This window comes from Vespa crabro, chromosome 4 (assembly GCF_910589235.1).
Source record: "Vespa crabro chromosome 4, iyVesCrab1.2, whole genome shotgun sequence".
Taxonomy (NCBI): domain Eukaryota; kingdom Metazoa; phylum Arthropoda; class Insecta; order Hymenoptera; family Vespidae; genus Vespa; species Vespa crabro.
The window spans coordinates 7040787-7058286 of record NC_060958.1 but is presented as its reverse complement, the minus strand read 5'-3'; the positions used below and the strand labels follow the sequence as shown (position 1 = coordinate 7058286).

Here is a 17500-nt window from a genome sequence, read left to right as displayed (position 1 = left end):
TTTATTCTTTTTTATTCTTTTTTACTTATTAATTTTTTTTTTTTTTTTTAAGAATACGAAGTAATTATTACTCAGATTAATTCGTACTTGTTACAGCTGACATCTGGATTGTATTATAGGATATATATAACAGTATCGATACGATAACTATTGAAAAGCACTACGTTTTATTGATTTCTTTTATTGATTTTCGAATAGAATAGTTTATTCTATTCAATTACACACGTAATACGAAATTTTTCTTTCATTAATTTTATTTTTTATTAAATAATTCGAGTTTTTATTATATATATATATATATATATATATATATATATATATATATATATATATGATATCTTTATCTATTCATTTCCAATTATTAGATCTCAACGGGTATCTTTTATTTAACTAAAAAAAGAAAAAAGGGAAAACGATAAATTAGAATATTTAATTCATAATAATAGAAGTGATATTAGTCGTATTAATAGAATAGTAAAATTATTTGGTTTAAAGAAAATAATGAAATATTTATTATCTTTGAAATGTCATCGATCCAAATGTTTATAACCATTCTTCTCCTTCTTCTCTAACCCCCCCCCCCCCGCCCATTCCTTCCGACTCCACCTCCTCCACTCCCGTTTACATATTCGTTATAGTCTACTAGATTTTTTTATCGTAAAAATCAGTGAGTACTATGATTAGGACGATTTTGTCGTTAAAAGTAATGAACTTGGTTTCTAACGAAGCAAATCTTTAATTAACTTTTCGTAGAAAACTTACTGCGTACGCGTAGTTAGTTACATAGATCGGTAAGATGGTTAATCCTCTTCTTCCTCTTATTCTTGTCGGGCGATGATCTAACGACGAGAAAGAAATACCTAAACGGAAATCGATGATTAGATGGACGGTATTACATTAGAGTCACGAAGATCGCACGGTTTAAATTTATATATATATATATATATATATATATATATATATATATATATATGTATGTGTGTGTGTATTTAGAAAATGTATAAGACTGCTTTAGACGCTTATAATTAAATGAATCTTTGCGTGTCTTTGTTCACGGACCGATCTAACGCCATGTAATTTATATTATGACCATTACGAAACTTGTATACTTAAGTGTACATATATATATTGAGTGCGTATTAGTACATAAGTTTTATACGGGTCAAACTAGGAAGAAACGTTTCGAACATAAATTTTTCCTTTAATGATACCTATTACAAAGCGATAAGATATTTTCTACTAAAGAGAAATTCTTTATCTTTTTTCCTTTATTTAAATCAATCAAAAAGAGAGATACGCTTGACTAATGGGAAATTATTAAGATTATTCCCATAATATTGTATATTACACATGAATTAGTTTAATTAGAATTAAATGGATGTAGAGATCTCGAAAAGTATAATGGTCTAAAATCTTTACAAAAAAGAAAAGAAAAGAAAGATATCTTAGGATCTTAATTTTAATGATAAATTTGATATTAGCATCTTAACTTTGAACAATTAATTAACTACTCTCTAAGATTTAATTTCTTTCTCTTTCTCTCTCTTTCTCTCTCTTTCTAACGATCAGATAAAAAAAAAAAAAAAGAAAAAATAAATCAATCACATCTCATTCACAATTCTAAACAATCAATCCTTATACGTGTATCATTCAAAATTATTCTTTTCACGATCATTAAAATTTATCCGAAGCTTTCTTCTATTATCTTCCGATTAATAATTGAATTATTATTTTTAATCGCATATGATATCATAGATTCGCATTAAAAGAATAATTCTTTGTTTGATTAACATGTTAAGATAGAAATGATCTTTCGTCGTTGGATGTGAGAGGATGAGGAAAGGAAAATATAGATAAAGAAAAGAAAGAGGTAAACAGAGAGAGAGAGAGAGAGAGAGAGAGAGAGAGAGAGAGAGAGAGATGAAGCTGGGATAAAATGAAATGAGATGAGATGAGATGAGATGAATTGAGATGAGATGAGAGAAGATACTGCAGAAAGAGAGAAGACAGGAAGGTGTTGCAGAGATATTAGTCACGTTTCTTCTCAATGTATTTGCTCTCTGAGAGTCTCTCTCTCTCTCTCTCTCTCTCTCTATATCTATCTATCTATCTATCTATCTATCTATCTCTCTCTATATCTATTTGTCTCTCTTTCTCTCTCTCTCTCTCTCTCTCTCTCTCTCTCTCTCTCTCTCTCTCTCTCTCTGTCTCTCCTTCAATGTCAATGACTGCTCCCTCGAGGCTAGGTATGACCCCCCGTGCGAACGAGAGAGTCTCGTCTTTCTGTATGTCTCGTATGGTCGCGGCCACCTAGAATGGCGCTTTCACACGGAGGTACAAAGAACCCGCGGTATCTAAGAACCTTATCCACTTTGCCTTCCTTCTCGCGAACATAATCCACGTTCGTGAGAGATAATACGTCCTTCGAAAACACAAACCCGACATTAGTTGGTAAATATATATAATAAAAAAAAATACATAAAAATATATAAAAAATATGTATTTTCTTTTATTTTATATTTATATATATATATATTTATGTTTTCTAAAATTATTAAAATTATTTATTATATATATAATATTTAAATTTTAAGTGTAATTAAACATTATATATATATATATATATATATATATATATAAATATATACATTAAATAACTTATTATACGTAGATGATATATTATTTATTAGCTTGAAATTTTTGTCATTTAAAAATTGCTTAGATATACGATGAATAAATTTTGCTTATTTCAATCGAAAACAAAAATATACATACGCGTGTGAGCCTGTGTGCGTGCGTATGTGCATGTGTGTGTTTGTGTGTGTTTGTGTGTATGTGTTTGTGTGTGTGTGTGTTTGTGTGTGTGTGTTTGTGTGTGTGTGTGTGTGTGTGTGTGTATCGAGACGAGTTATCACGAAGAAATGTTCCCGTTATTGCCCGGTTACTGGACCGGTTAGAAAACTCGTTCGGGAATAAAAATTCGTAGATACGGTTGTAAAAATTTTCTATCTTTTTCTTTCTTTTTTTTCTACTTCTTTTCTTTTGGTTCCCCTTTTTTTTGTTTTTTTTTTCGTTTTCTTTCTACCCACTCATTTTTTTTTTTTTTTCAATCTTTTTTCGTATCTCTTCCGGTTGAATATCCAGGCGCACAATGTTTTAACGAGTCTTACGAAGGTCTTAAAAAAAAATTTTCCTCACCTTTCTTTCCTACGTTTTTCCTCCGATTTATATTTCACGCGTACTCAAATAGAAAATGATTTTCATTCATTAATATCGTCAATTGATATACAATATTCTTGCATATTGATTTTTATTTTTCATCGAGTACTATAATATTAATATACAATAATAAATATATACAATATAATTCGATATTATATAGAATATTAATGAAATTTTATTATATACTCGTTATCGCGATAATTATTTCGTTAATAAGAATTATAATTTAACGGCGTTTATCCTGTGAAAGAAACTCAGTCCAATCGGCGTGTTACGACTACGCTATCAGCTGATTGGTCGTAACACGAGCAGTCTATTCGAGTTGTTACCTAAGCTAGTTCGCCTCTCCTATGCGAGCCGTGCGTCGCCTACCTTCCTTTCACTGAAAAACGTCGCCGTTTAGAGAGTGAAATATAATGATAAGGACAACAACGAAGGGAAGTGAGTGATGGTGGTGGCAAATTGGTTTCTTTTTTCTTTTTTTTTTTCTTTTTTCTTTTTTCTTTTTCATTTTTCTCGGTACTATTATTATTATTATTATTATCATTTTTTTTTCTTTTTAACTAAGAAACGGAAATGGTGATTACAGGTAGATACGTTACGTGACACATGGATGACGCTGTTTGAAATTAAAAAATTACGAATAATTATCTATGTTTCTATCGATCGTGTTAAACCAAAACTAGGTCGAATTAATAATCGATAAAAAACGATTTCTTGAACGATACCAAATGATTTATATATGTAGAGAATCGATCGAATCGAATATTATCGGAAAAGAAGAAGGTTGAAAAATGAAAGAAAAAAAAAAAGAAAAAGGAAAATAAAAGAAGAAGAAGGAGATTGATTATGTTCATCGTTCAACGAGAGAGCGAGTTGAGCGCCACGAATAGGCCCAAAGCGGTACTTAGCCAAACGGACCTTAAACCTTAAGGTTGAATAACGGTTTATCCAGTGTTCGTGCATACCTACGACGTGTCTACGGGGATTGCCGTTGCGATTTCTACAGAACGTTTTATATGTAGATACATATACTATCGTGTACGTAGTTACATATATACGTTTCTTTAACGATAGAACGAAAAATCGTTTAAACCCGCCGGTCCTATATCCTATCTTTTTTTTTTACAATATCTTACGAACGTAAGCATATACATATATATATATACATGTTTACACACACACACACACATATGTGTGTGTGTGTGTGTGTGTGTTTATGCACGTTAACTTATAATAAATTATAATACATTAGATGAAATCGATAAGAATTATTTTCTTTGTTCTAAAAAGAAATTTGTTTTAATTCATTATTATACATTTATTATTTGAATTATTCTTTTATCCTTCATTATACATTCGGATAAATAATTTTTTCACGATCACAACAACAATGGATATTATTTCTTTTTTTCAAACTTTATTATCCCGTCTATTATTTGATAATAGATATTGGAATTGACATGTAACATTTAAGAATAATCGATGTTACGTGTTATGTGTAAGTAAAGTAGTACATGTATCAACGAGTACCTTACCAGATAAACGAATAACTCGTTTCCTTCTAAATCTTGTAACCATAAGAGTTGGATAGAGCCGACGCATAAGTACATAGGATAGGTTCTCCGTCCTTTTCCTTCTTGTTTCTCATGCGAGAAGAAACAAAAAAAAAAATATATATATATATATATATATACATACATATATATAAGAAAAATTACATTTAAACTCAAATTAGATCGTGATCTAATGAGAAAGAAGACAATAGACCTATTCCTATATTTCGTAAGAATAAGAAAAGTTATAAACGACCACTGTTAGATATCGCATTCTTTTATAAGGAAGTCTCTTAGAAAGTGGACGGTTTGTGCGTACGATAAAATTATACAGTAAATTTTATTTCCTTTTTCTCTCTCTCTCTCTCTCTCTCTCTCTCTCTCTCTACTTTTTATACTTTCGTGATACGAGATAATAATAATCGTTGTTTTAGTTCTTATAAAGGAAAACTGAAATTATTCATTTGTTTAAATGGATGAAAAATCTATACGCTCCGTTTGACTCGAGTTTGAAACGAAAAGATACTTCTGTCGAGAGAAAAAAAGAGGAAAAAAAAGAAAAAAGTACGCGCGTGCACGTGCGCACGCGCAAAAGAGAGAGAGAGAGAGAGAGAGAGAGAGAGAGAGAGAGAGAGAGAAACTAAGTGAAATGGTAGAAAGAAAATTTATATAGTGCTCCGTTGTCTATATCGAGTAGAATACGAAGTACATTTTATACCTTCGTGGTAATTCCATTAAATTGAACCGTCTAAAAGTGATGTCTCAAACGTTATCCTAATGGAAACCATAAGAGGCAAGTGCGAAATATATCTGCTCGCACGTCGAGTCCCCCGATAAAACCTAATTTGGCGAATTGAACGTTTTAATGAAAGGGAAGGGAAGTGAGGGGGAGGGGAGGGGGAGAGGGGAGGGGAAATATATATATATATATATATAAAAAAAAATAAAAGCGTATAGAGAGAAGAAGAAAAAAAAAAGGAAAGACAAGAAAATTCTTTTCACGAATCAACGAAACGCGTATATGGAGAAAAGCCTAAAGGTATTTTTCCATCGGTATTACTTTTTCCGTGCTGACTCATTTGCCATACGACTTACAAAAGTCAAAGGAAAAATAATCGATTGCCAATAAGGTCATTCGAATTCGAATTTGATATTGCGAATTGAATATTTATTATTTCAACTTGTTTACGTTTATCGTCGTGTCGAATATCCCGATTGTACGTATCGTCATTTGTTAAATTTGTTAAAAAAAAAACAAAAAAAAAAAAAAAACAAAAAAAAACAAAAAAATAAAAACAAAACAAAATCATTACGAAAAGATCCGAGAAATTCGTACCACGCCCGTTCACCCCCCCCCCCGCCCGAGCACCTCTTACCCCATCCCCATTAGTATCACCAGAAACGAAAGAAAATAATAAAGAGAGACATTAAAGGGAGGATGATAAATAAAAAGAAGAAGAAGAAGAAAAAAAGAAAAAGAACGAAGAAATAAAAATCAGATCAAAATTACAAGGGGAAGCAAAAGTTATATTTATCATTTATTTATTTATTAGTTACATTGATATGAAAAAAAAAAAAAAAGGAAAAAAAAAAGATCGACGAATAGTATACATGTATATGTATATAAGACGTGTAGGATCGTAGGTATCAAAGAATCGGCGATATTATTGGTAAAGCATTACCGTCCTCCAATGTGCATTCAGTCACGCCCCCGCCACATAGCGAAGTTGACCGAAGAAAGTCGAATATAACCGAGAAGACCGGCCGAGAGATCGCGAGAAGTTTCGAATGTATACACACATATATATATATATACATATACATATACGTACACATATGTGTGCGCGGTGTGTATATATATATATATTTCTATATTTATGTAGTTGTTTGCAACATAACACACACATATATATATATATATATCTTTTATCTTTCTCTTACTCTTATTATATATAAGAGATTGAACGGAACCGAACAACCGATAGGACACGCCGCGCCGTCTTGTCTGTATGTGTGTCTCTCTCTCTCTCTCTCTCGCTCTCTCTTTTTCTCTCTTTCTTTTTTTTTCTATCCGTAAACGTATATGTATGTGCTTATCTCTGTATGTTTGTATATATATATATATATATATACGTGTGCGCGCGCGTACGTGGGTTCCTCGCGTTGTTCACGGTGCATCGAAAGAGCCCATTGGTCGATTCACCGGTCGCGTCTCCACTGTGCGACGGACGAACACCTAAAGCGGCTTGTGTGCACACTTCGGATACGTACTTACCTGTATTATCTCTCTTTCTCTCTCTCTCTATATATATATCTCTATCTCTTTCTCTCTCTTTCTTTCTTTTTCTTCTACATACAATCTATCTCTGTGTGTACCGTTCTGTGTTGCGCTGTCACCAGTGTGTACCGATCGTCTTTCGCCGGCCGGACGTGTCTTGGGTTCGAGCGTTCCTTCGAACGCCGTTCGATGACGGAAGTAGCCGAGCTCAAGCCCGTTTTCTATCTCTTTCTCTCTCTCTCTCACTGTAATTTTCTATCTCTTTGTATCTTTTTCTCTCTCACTCTGTCTATTTTTCTCTCTCCCTCTCTCTCTTTCTCTCTCTCTCTCTCTCTGTCTCTTTCTCTCTTCCTCTATCACTCTCACTCTTTGTTACTCCCTCTTCTTCTTTTTCTGTGAATCGTTCTTTCTCAACCCTCCCGCCCCCCTTTCCCCTTCTCCTCTCTTCCTTCTACTCCTCCTTCCTTTCCATCCCTGTCCTCTCTCCTCCCCATCACACCATCTCACTCACACTTAAGCTATTCTTATAGATCTTTTGTAATGATATTTTTATATAAACATCGTTAGAATGTTTTGTTTACGTACGATCGGTAGGATATCGATCTATAGTAAGGATCGACGTGTGTTTTACGTTCGGCTTTCTTGATTCGACGAGGCTTCATCGAGGATATATATATATATATATGTATGTGTGTATGTATGTGTGTGTGTGTGTGTCGTGTTTGTGTGCGTGTATTACTCCTGTTTCCTTAGTAGTAGTAGAGTAGTAGAATCTTGTTGGTGAGAGCCGATTATATTCTGTTTTTCTTTCCTTTTTTTTACTTTTTTTACTTTTTTTCTTTTTCTTTTTTCCTTTTTTTTCTTTTTGACACTTCGACGGGGAAAAAGGAAGAAAAATATGGAACGCGAAAATCATTCGTACAAACGAAATTCCATAAAAATGGAGAGACGTGAGAGAGAAAGAGAGAGAAAGAAAGAGAGAGAGAGAGAGAGAGAAAAGAAAAAGAAAAAATAAAAAAAGAAAAATAAACCGCGTTTGGAGTAATGATCTAAAGGAAAATATTATATCACGAAGACGTTATGCGATTATTGTAGCGTGACGTTAAATAACGTTTGAAAGTACAATTATTGTGTATAATTATACTAGGGTAGAAGGAAGTAGGAGTAAAGGAAAATGGGGAGGGAATAGAGAGAAAGAGAGAAGGAGGGAAAATAAATAAATAAATAAATAAATAAATAAATAAATTAGTTATATAGACGCTTTAAGATACGTTTGATCGCGTGATATTATATAGTATATCGCTTTATAAGGAGTAATGCAATTTTTTTTAGAAAAATTCATTTCTCATATTTCCATATTTTCATCCGGAAATAAGGAAATCGTATAAACGATTGTTACTTTTATTTTTATATCACGCGATATAAAGATTAAATGGAGTTGTCGTTACGTCAACAAAAAAAAAAATTTAATAGATACATTGCAATATGTATATTACTTACTTACTTATGTATACACTTACATCTACTGATCTAACAGTTTATGTGTCATAGCCAGAAACTATTACACCTATTAGAGACACGTACACACACACACACACACACACATACACACACACACACACATATAGCACACATACATATGGATATAATTATTATCATGATCATTATCATCGTCATCATCGTCGTCATCGGCGTCATTATCAAGAAACTCTCTCTCTCTCTCTCTCTATATATATATATCAGTTGGCACTAGACGATGAGATGTAGCAACCTCAAATTACATGTAGTCATCATTGTTGTCGTCGTCGTCGTCGTCGTCGTCGTCGTCGTCGTCGTCGTCGTCGTCGTCGCTTCTTTTTATAACAAAAGAAACTAGGTACGGGATCGTCGTGTAAGTACTTACTTACACCTATGATGACTCACTGTCATCGGGTTCGAATGTCAGAGTGAAAACGAACATATTTTCCTTCCTATATCTTAACTGTCCCGTATATAATAAGAGATAACTAAATAATTTATGGTCGATCGTCGTGCACGTGCCTACTTCATCCGAATATAATATATATATATATATATAGTATTATATTTATTGAAGTCCATGGTTTTGATCTCGAGATGGAAAGTTAAAGAAAAAAAAAAAAAGAAAAGCAAAAGAAACAAGTAAGAACAAAAAGAAAAAAAACTAAACGAGCTATACCGTTTCGAGCGTGCCAAAAATAAAAAGTGTTCTCCTTATCTATAGAGAACGATCGAAGTGTCATAGGATTGCGGGAAGGGATAGAAGGGGAGATTGAGGGAGCGAGGGAAGGGAAGAGGGAGAGAAAAAATATACGCGATCGAGGTCTATCTTTATGACGAGAAGTATGAATAAAAAGAGAAAAAAAAAAAAGAAAAAAAAATTAAGAAAAAAAGAAACGAGAAAAAAATCCCGGAAAATTCGTCGCCGTTTCGTTAGTTATATGGGAATAGTGATTTTCGATGATGATACGGTAGCGTAGGAGAAAGGAAAAAGGGGAGGGAGGGGGGTGGGAGAAGAAAAAGGAAAAAAAGAACAGAAAATGATAAATCTCTTGAAACACGTCGGTGATCTATCGTCCGTTACGAATCGATCTCTTACGACGTATGATTAATTTTGTACGAGTTAATGATTAATGATCGCTATTATAAAATGAACGTTAGAGAATACTCGCAGCTAGTAACTTGCAAGAATTGTTAATAATGTTTATCCCTCGTAGTTATAAACGTACGTATGATAGCCAATAAGAAAGAAATAAAGAAAGAAACAAACAAACACATATAATAAAAAAAAAAAAAAAGAAACGAAAACAATAACAAACCAAAAAGTGTATATATAAATATATATATATACATAAGCGATTCTTGTCGTTCTAAGAACTTATCTCGTGACGTTTGTTTACCATACTTATTTACCATTCAGATTGTATTACCTTCGATGATAATAACGAAAGATAGATAAGGAGAGCTATAATGCCCAAGAAGAATATTTCTAACGTTAATTCGAAAGCAACACGCGTGCATTTCTATTATGCAAATCGAAAGCAAAAATCATATATATCATTACTTATTTTCTTCCTCCATGAATAATCTCAATGATCATATGTCGTCATATTAATCGAAGTTATTTCAATATTATTAATTTTTACGATCATATTAATGTCGTGATCGCGAGGTTTATAATTTTTTTCGTTCTAAAAGTAATAATCATAAAGATCGTATTAATTTTCATGATCAATATAATAAATAACATATATATATAAAAAAAAAATATATACATATATATATGTATTTGTATATATATAATCGATCTTGATAGGGGATGGAATGGGTGGTATGGGGGCTGAAGTAATACGTGATAAATGATAATAGTAAAAGAAAGAAAGAAAAAAAAAAAGAGAGAGAAAAAAAAAAGAAAGGAAAAAGAAAATAGATAAAGTAAAAAAATAAAGAAGTATTTTTACATACGACGGATATTTTTTCATTTATTAAATGCTTCATTTTCAGAAGATTGAAAAACGATTTGCAATATCTTCGAAGAAGGGGACTTCTCAAGGCGCCCGGCGAATCGTCCTACCAAGGACGTAAATGTGCAAGATGCTGTGCCCCGTTCGGTAGATTTTACAACACTGGGGCTACGTGTACTCGTTGCAGATATAGGGTTTGCAGGCAGTGTCGTATCGAGGTCAGAGGTCCGAACGAGGAAAACGAGACCGGTAAAGACGTCGAATGGATTTGCAACGTTTGCTATAAAATTGCGTGAGTATTCATTCTATATCTCTCTTCTTCTTCTTCTTCTTCTTCTTCTTCTTCTTCTTCTTATCGTACATTTCATCCTATCTCTAATTTCGTATATCGAATTTCTAGAGAGTTACACGTTATCACTGGCAAGTGGATGTACGAGGATCCATTTACGAGAGAGATCATCGATCAGAAAAAATCGTCATCTCCTTTGGACATATTGAAGCACAGTATACGACGTGCCTGGACAATAAATGGTAAGGATAAAGAAAAAAAAAGAAAAAAAAAAAAAAAAAAAATAAGAGAGACAAATAAATGTAGAGCTATTAGTGCAAAGATTTATATGGGATTTTTTTCTTTTTCTTTCTTTTCCATCTTTTCTTTCTTTCTTTTCTTTTCTTTTCCTTTTTTATTTTTTTTTTTTTTTTTTTTAGGACCACCCACACGTTGGTCAGCCGCGAGAAGATCACCGGAGTTACGGGTATATCGTAGCCTACCGACCAGACGACAGGAATATCGTGGATCCATTGTGAACGACGACAACGTTATAACAGAAAGGAATGTTTCATTTACGAGATCTGAAATAGAGAATAATCGAACTACGAGCGAACGTTCTGTAAACGTCAAGAACGAGGAGTCATCGTCGTTTCTCGTGAAAATCATTTCGCGAAACGACATTGCTGGTTACGAACGAACGAAAAAAAACGAAAAATTACGAGATATTAGATTCGAGGAGACGATTGTAGTATCGACGGTACCATCATCGGCCGAGGTTGCCGTAAAAGGTTCATTCAGAAGGAACGAGAAGAACGTTGTAAACTGTGGAAATAATAATAATAATAATAATAATAATAATAATAATAATAATAATAATAATAATAACAATAATAATAATAATAATAATAATAACAATAACAACAACAACAACAACAATAAGGTTAAGGATTTACAGGAAGATACGGCAGGCAATCAGGAACAACAATGCGTTACAACACCAAGGATATCATTATTGAAACCGCCTAGAATATTTTCGAAGCTAATATCGTCGGATATTAAATTCTCTCAAAGCAAATATGGCGAAAGGAAATCGAATATACCTATATTTAAGAGGAGCTCGAAGGAATTCGAGGATATCAGGAGTCCACAGGAATCACCAAAACGATCTCTTATACCACAAAGGTATATCAACGATTATAAAATAATTTTCTTTTATATTAACGAAAATTCTTTCCGATCTACAGGTTGTTTCTAATACAATTAATTCTTAGTATATATATACATATACATATTACATAATATTTATATATACTGTATATAATATATAAGTATAGTATACGGGTGGGAATGGAAGGGGACAACTTGTAGATATATAATAGTTAACGCTTATATAATTTCACCTGTGCGAACAATACGATATCGAGTTTTCGAACAGACATTTAATAATTAAGTATGATACCTATATATCTATATATATATATATATAGATATATATATATATATATATATATACGATACGTTGCAACGTTTCGTATCTAATAATATCATATTAACAATTATCTCTTAATGCAATACGTTTCAGATATAGAGGAAGCACCGACGACCTTAGACGTAGTCGTGAGGATATAAGCGTGCCAAGTTTGATACCGAAACTCCTGTCACCTCGTAATAAAGAGGATAGATTAATAAAGCGTCAGGATAATAAGGACGAAGAGATTCGTACGAATGTTACGAAAGTTTTAACTACGTTACGAAAGGATATAAAAGAGGAGACTAGATTTACGAACGTTATTATATCGCAAAATAATATTATTAACAATAGTAACGCAAAAGAGGAGAATAAAATTGGTATACGAACATATCGACGCGACAATATTGCCAGAGAGGAAGGGAAAGAGGAGAAGGAGAAGAAAGAGAAAGAAGAAGAGGAAGAGAAGGAAGGGGAGGAGGAGGAGGAGAAGGAGGAGGAAGTGGTGGACGTGGGCAGGGATTGTACAAATTCAAATGCGAGCGTTTCTACAAAAGGAAAACAAATCGGGAAGGAGTTTGTTGGCGTTAAGAAAACGGAGGAGGAAGAGGAGAAGGAGGAGAAGGTGGAGGAGGAGAGGAAGGAGGAACGCGTGGGCGAATTAATCTCGTCGAAAACGAAATCAATCGTTTCCGAATTGAGTAAAAGGAAAAGGGAAAGCTTAGATGAGATTGAGAATTTAGAGGATGTTGAATTGGAATTGGAGACTGACCGATCTTCAACGATAAAGCAATTTATAAGGGAACGAAAATTAATATCGGATGAATTTACGACGATGTTGGACGTAATTGATAAAAGCGTTGATAAGGAAAAGACGTCCTTACAACTTCAAGATAAGGATCTACCGGAAGATATCAATAGGAGTATGGATAACGGATTCGAAGGGATGATGATCCCGATCGAGGATGAAAAAACTATCGATTATATCGATCGTTCAATCGCGGATGTTCCTTCGAATGTTCTCGATAACGATAACGACGATGATGTCGATGTTAGTGCCGTTAATACGAACGATCGAAGATCCCTCGTTGACGTTGTTGGTCATACCAACAAGAAGATGGAGGAATTTCAAGTGGTTAAGTTTCATAAATTAATATTCTTTTCAATTATACAATTTTCTCCCCCTTCCCTTCAACCTACTGCTCCTTCTTTTTTTTTAATCTCTTATCTTTACTATCAAACCATTGAATTTGTAATAAGTTATAGTCGGTCGCTCGATTAATTATTTAATTATTTAATTCATTCATTCATTCGTTCATTCACCCACTCACTCATTCATTATTCATTCACTCACTCATTCATTCATTAATTCATTCATTCATTGATTGATTAATTAATTAATTAAATTTTTTGTCCTCCTTTTTTCCTCGTTGAGACGTAGATCGACGATCTTGGATTGATCTTGGAATTAAAATTTTCTTTTTTTTTCTGTTTTTTGCCTCTCTCTCTCAACTCTCATCATCATTGATAGATACGTCGAAAATTTTCAAAGGAAGAATTTTCAAATACGGACGACACGGACGAGACACCGAACAAGCGTTGCTCAAGCGTAAGTATTATCGATTGTTCTTAGAGATCTTTCTTTCGCAAAGAAAAAAAAAAAAGAAAAAGAAAAAAAACCAGAAAAAGGAAAGAAAAAAAGATCAAGAAAAAGATGAAAGAACGAGGATAAAAGAATCGTAGTAAATGACGGAAAATAGTTTTGACGGAAAGTTTTCTATTCGACAGCATTTGTCACCGGAGGCGAGCCCCTTGAGTACAAGATCCTCAAGATACAGCCCTCGAGAGAGCGAAAGCGAACCGACACCTGCTCTACCACGGAAAATAGGTGGAGATTCTTGTTCTGCTTCCCAGAGAATAAGAGATGCGATAAGTAGAAGCAGAAGGGAATCGAATAGTAGCGCAAGATATGAGAGTAGCGGTAGCGAGAGTGTAAGGTACGTACGCGCTACTTATATGACAGCTTTAATTTTCGCGATTACAAAAAAAAAAAAAAAAAAAGAAAAAGAACAAATTTTTTTTGTGACATATCGAACTGACTGATTAACCGATCAATTTCAAATATATTGGGTTGTTCGGAAAGTAATTTCGTTTTTTTCCCGACAGAGGATTTAATTGTATTTATTTTTTGCACCCAACTTCACATTTAAGCCGCATAATCATTATATGTTTTGAAAGCTGATATAGCAAGGCTTGTGTGTGAAAAAGTCCAATTGATTCTACGCAGTAGTTTTTGATTGGTGCCCTTTTAAATATGGAGAAGAATAAGCAGCATTTTCGACATATATTACTTTTTTTTACTATAGAGAAGGTAAAAATGCTGTTCAAGCCAGAAAGAAATTAATCGATGTATATGGAGAAGATGTGTTGACAGTACGCCAGTGCCAGAACTGGTTTGCAAAATTTCGATCCGGCAATTTTAATGTCGAAGATGCACCACGTTTTGGAAGACCGGTTGATGCTGATAAAGACACGATAAAGGCATTAATTGATGCAAACCAGCGAATAACAACACGTGAGATCGGTGAGAGGTTAAATTTATCAAATTCAACTGTTTATGACCACTTGAAAGGCCTGGATTTAACCTCGAAGCTTGATATATGGATTCTCCATGTTCTCACGGAGAAAAATTTGTGTCGTCGCGTTGACGTCTGTGATTCGCTTCTCAAACGTCACGAAAATGATTCATTTTTGAAGCGCATCATTACTAGGGACGAAAAATGGATTGTATATAACAATGTCAAACGCAAGAGATCATGGAGCAAAAAAGATGAACCGGCTCAAAGCATTTCCAAAGCCAATATCCATCAAAAAAAGGTGATGCTGTCTGTTTGGTGGGATTTTAAAAGAATCGCTTTTTTTTTTGAGATTTTACCGGATAACACAACAATTAATTCGGAAGTCTACTGTCATCAGTTGGACAAACTGAATGATGCACTTCAACAGAAAAGGCCAGAATTAATCAACAGAAAGGGTGTAGTGTTCCACCAAGATAATGCGAGACCTCATACAAGTTTGATCACTCGCCAAAAGCTTTTACAGCTTAAATGAAATACAATGCCACACCTACCATATTCTCCAGATCTGGCACCTTCGGATTATTATTTGTTTCGGTCACTGCAAAATTTTTTAGACGGTAAAACTTTCACTTCAAATGAGGAGGTCAAAAATCACCTCGATCAGTTTTTTTGCCAGCAAAGATCAAAAATTTTATGAGCGTGGAATCATGCTACTACCAGAAAAATGGCAAAAGGTATTGGACCAGAATGGCCAATATAAAATTTAATAAAATATTTGTTCATTGTACGAAAATTATCTTTCATTTTCACAAAAAAAAAAACGAAATTATTTTCTGAACAACCGATTATAATACGGTATGATTCTTTTAATATTATCTTCTTCTTTTTTTTTTTTACAAATAAAAGATACAGAATAATTCGTCGAGCTTAAATCATCGGGCTTAAAAATAAAAATTAAAAAGGATACAATTTTGTAAGGTCTTACAAATGTCGTAGTTAAAAAAAAAAAACCAAAGAAAAAAAAAAGAAAAAACCAAGAAGGACAAGAAACCTTAACAAATTATTAGAATTATCTTGAAAAAAAAAAACACATATCTTAAAAAGATATAATTTTATATACAACAACTAATCTTAATCAACAACAACAAAAAAATAAAAAAACGTTTAAAAAAAATTTGTAATTTAAATAATGTACGTAATTTAATTTGTCAGTGCATTCAATTTATTCGAAATTATGCTAATCGATTAATATTAGAATATTAAAATTAATTTATATTGGCACATGTACTATATATATATATATATATATATATATATATATATACTATATATATATACTATATATATATTATATATATATATATATATATATATATATATATATATATATGTGATATGATATGATTGTAGACTGAGCGAGACAGGACTGCACGATTGCGTGGATTTAGCAAGGAAGTTGAAATTTTTTGGTGGCAACGGAAGTGGTGCAATACCATTGATCATCGGAAAAGACGAAATTATTCAACGCGATAGTGCAACCAGTGCGGGTGAGGATGAGCCACACGAGGAAGGTCATAGCAATAGAATCGGTCCGATTTCCTCTCAGGGAAGATCGATGTTTCGCCGACGTAGACAATTCGACGCCCAGGGTGAGTTATTGCGAGTGTGATTTTTTATGGGGTTAGAGAAAAAAGAAAAAAGAAAAAAAAAGGAAGAAGAAAGGGACTTCGACAGTGCAGGATATTGCGGTAGAATAAATAAGTGCGGTACAATAAATAATGTTTATGTCGAATATAATTTTGAAATATCGTCGTTTCAACGTGAAAACGTACATGTGCAAAAATCATAAAGGAAAAAGATATATATATATATATACAAAAAAAAAAAAACTGCCTGTCGAAAATATATCTCGCAAATTTTATATATACAACAAAACGATGAATTTTAACGAATGGCTTCTTTCTATTTTTTCTTTTTTTTTTATTGTTTCTTTTTTCTTTTTCTTTCTTTCTTTCTTTTCTAAAAATGAACGATCAGTTAGGTCAACAGTTTCTCTATACATACGTTTTTCAGGAATATATATGTGTGTATGTATGTGTGTGTGTGTGTGTGTGTGTGTGGATAACAATCTATGAGTTTCAGTAAGTAATAACTCAAGTTATATATAAATGAAAGATTAAATCAAGCCACACATTAGAAATAGATAGAACTTGGAAAATGTGCCCTCGAGAATAGACAATGTTGTAGAGTGTTAATTAATAGACATAGACGTAAAATCTAATTATCTTACTTTTTAAAAAGAAAAGAGACAGAGAAAGACAGATAGATAAACAGAGAGAGAGAGAGAGAGAGAGAGAGAGAGAGAGAGAGAGAGAGAGAGAGAGACAAAGAGATAGTTAACGTTTCGCTTTCGTGCCTGCCACCCCGCATTAATCATTTAAAAAGGTACAAGGTATCTACTTAAGCCACGTAGACATACAATATATATATACTTACATACATACATGTATATATATATATGCTCTCGCGTGCAGGATTCTCGATCGCGTGATCTATCGCACAAACATAAATGAAATCTCACGTGTTACATTGTTCCTTTTCTTATTTATTTTTTTTTTCAAATTTTCTTTTTTTTTTTCTTTTT

The 17500-nt window shown here is 32.9% G+C and overlaps 1 protein-coding gene across 6 annotated transcripts in view; it reads left to right on the top strand.

Annotated features, from left to right (window-relative positions):
• LOC124423943 (serine-rich adhesin for platelets-like) overlaps window positions 1-17500 on the top strand; it is a 50707-nt gene that overhangs the window by 3919 nt on the left and 29288 nt on the right. For 5 of the 6 annotated variants that reach the window (XM_046962336.1, XM_046962332.1, XM_046962330.1 and 2 more), the window contains 7 exons: window positions 10579-10830; window positions 10939-11069; window positions 11247-11991; window positions 12392-13412; window positions 13809-13886; window positions 14066-14274; window positions 16267-16505. In XM_046962336.1, coding sequence (XP_046818292.1) covers window positions 10579-10830; window positions 10939-11069; window positions 11247-11991; window positions 12392-13412; window positions 13809-13886; window positions 14066-14274; window positions 16267-16505 — 2675 coding nt within the window. The remainder of the gene's footprint in view (window positions 1-10578; window positions 10831-10938; window positions 11070-11246; window positions 11992-12391; window positions 13413-13808; window positions 13887-14065; window positions 14275-16266; window positions 16506-17500) is intronic. The other variant, XM_046962331.1, reaches the window with a different exon arrangement.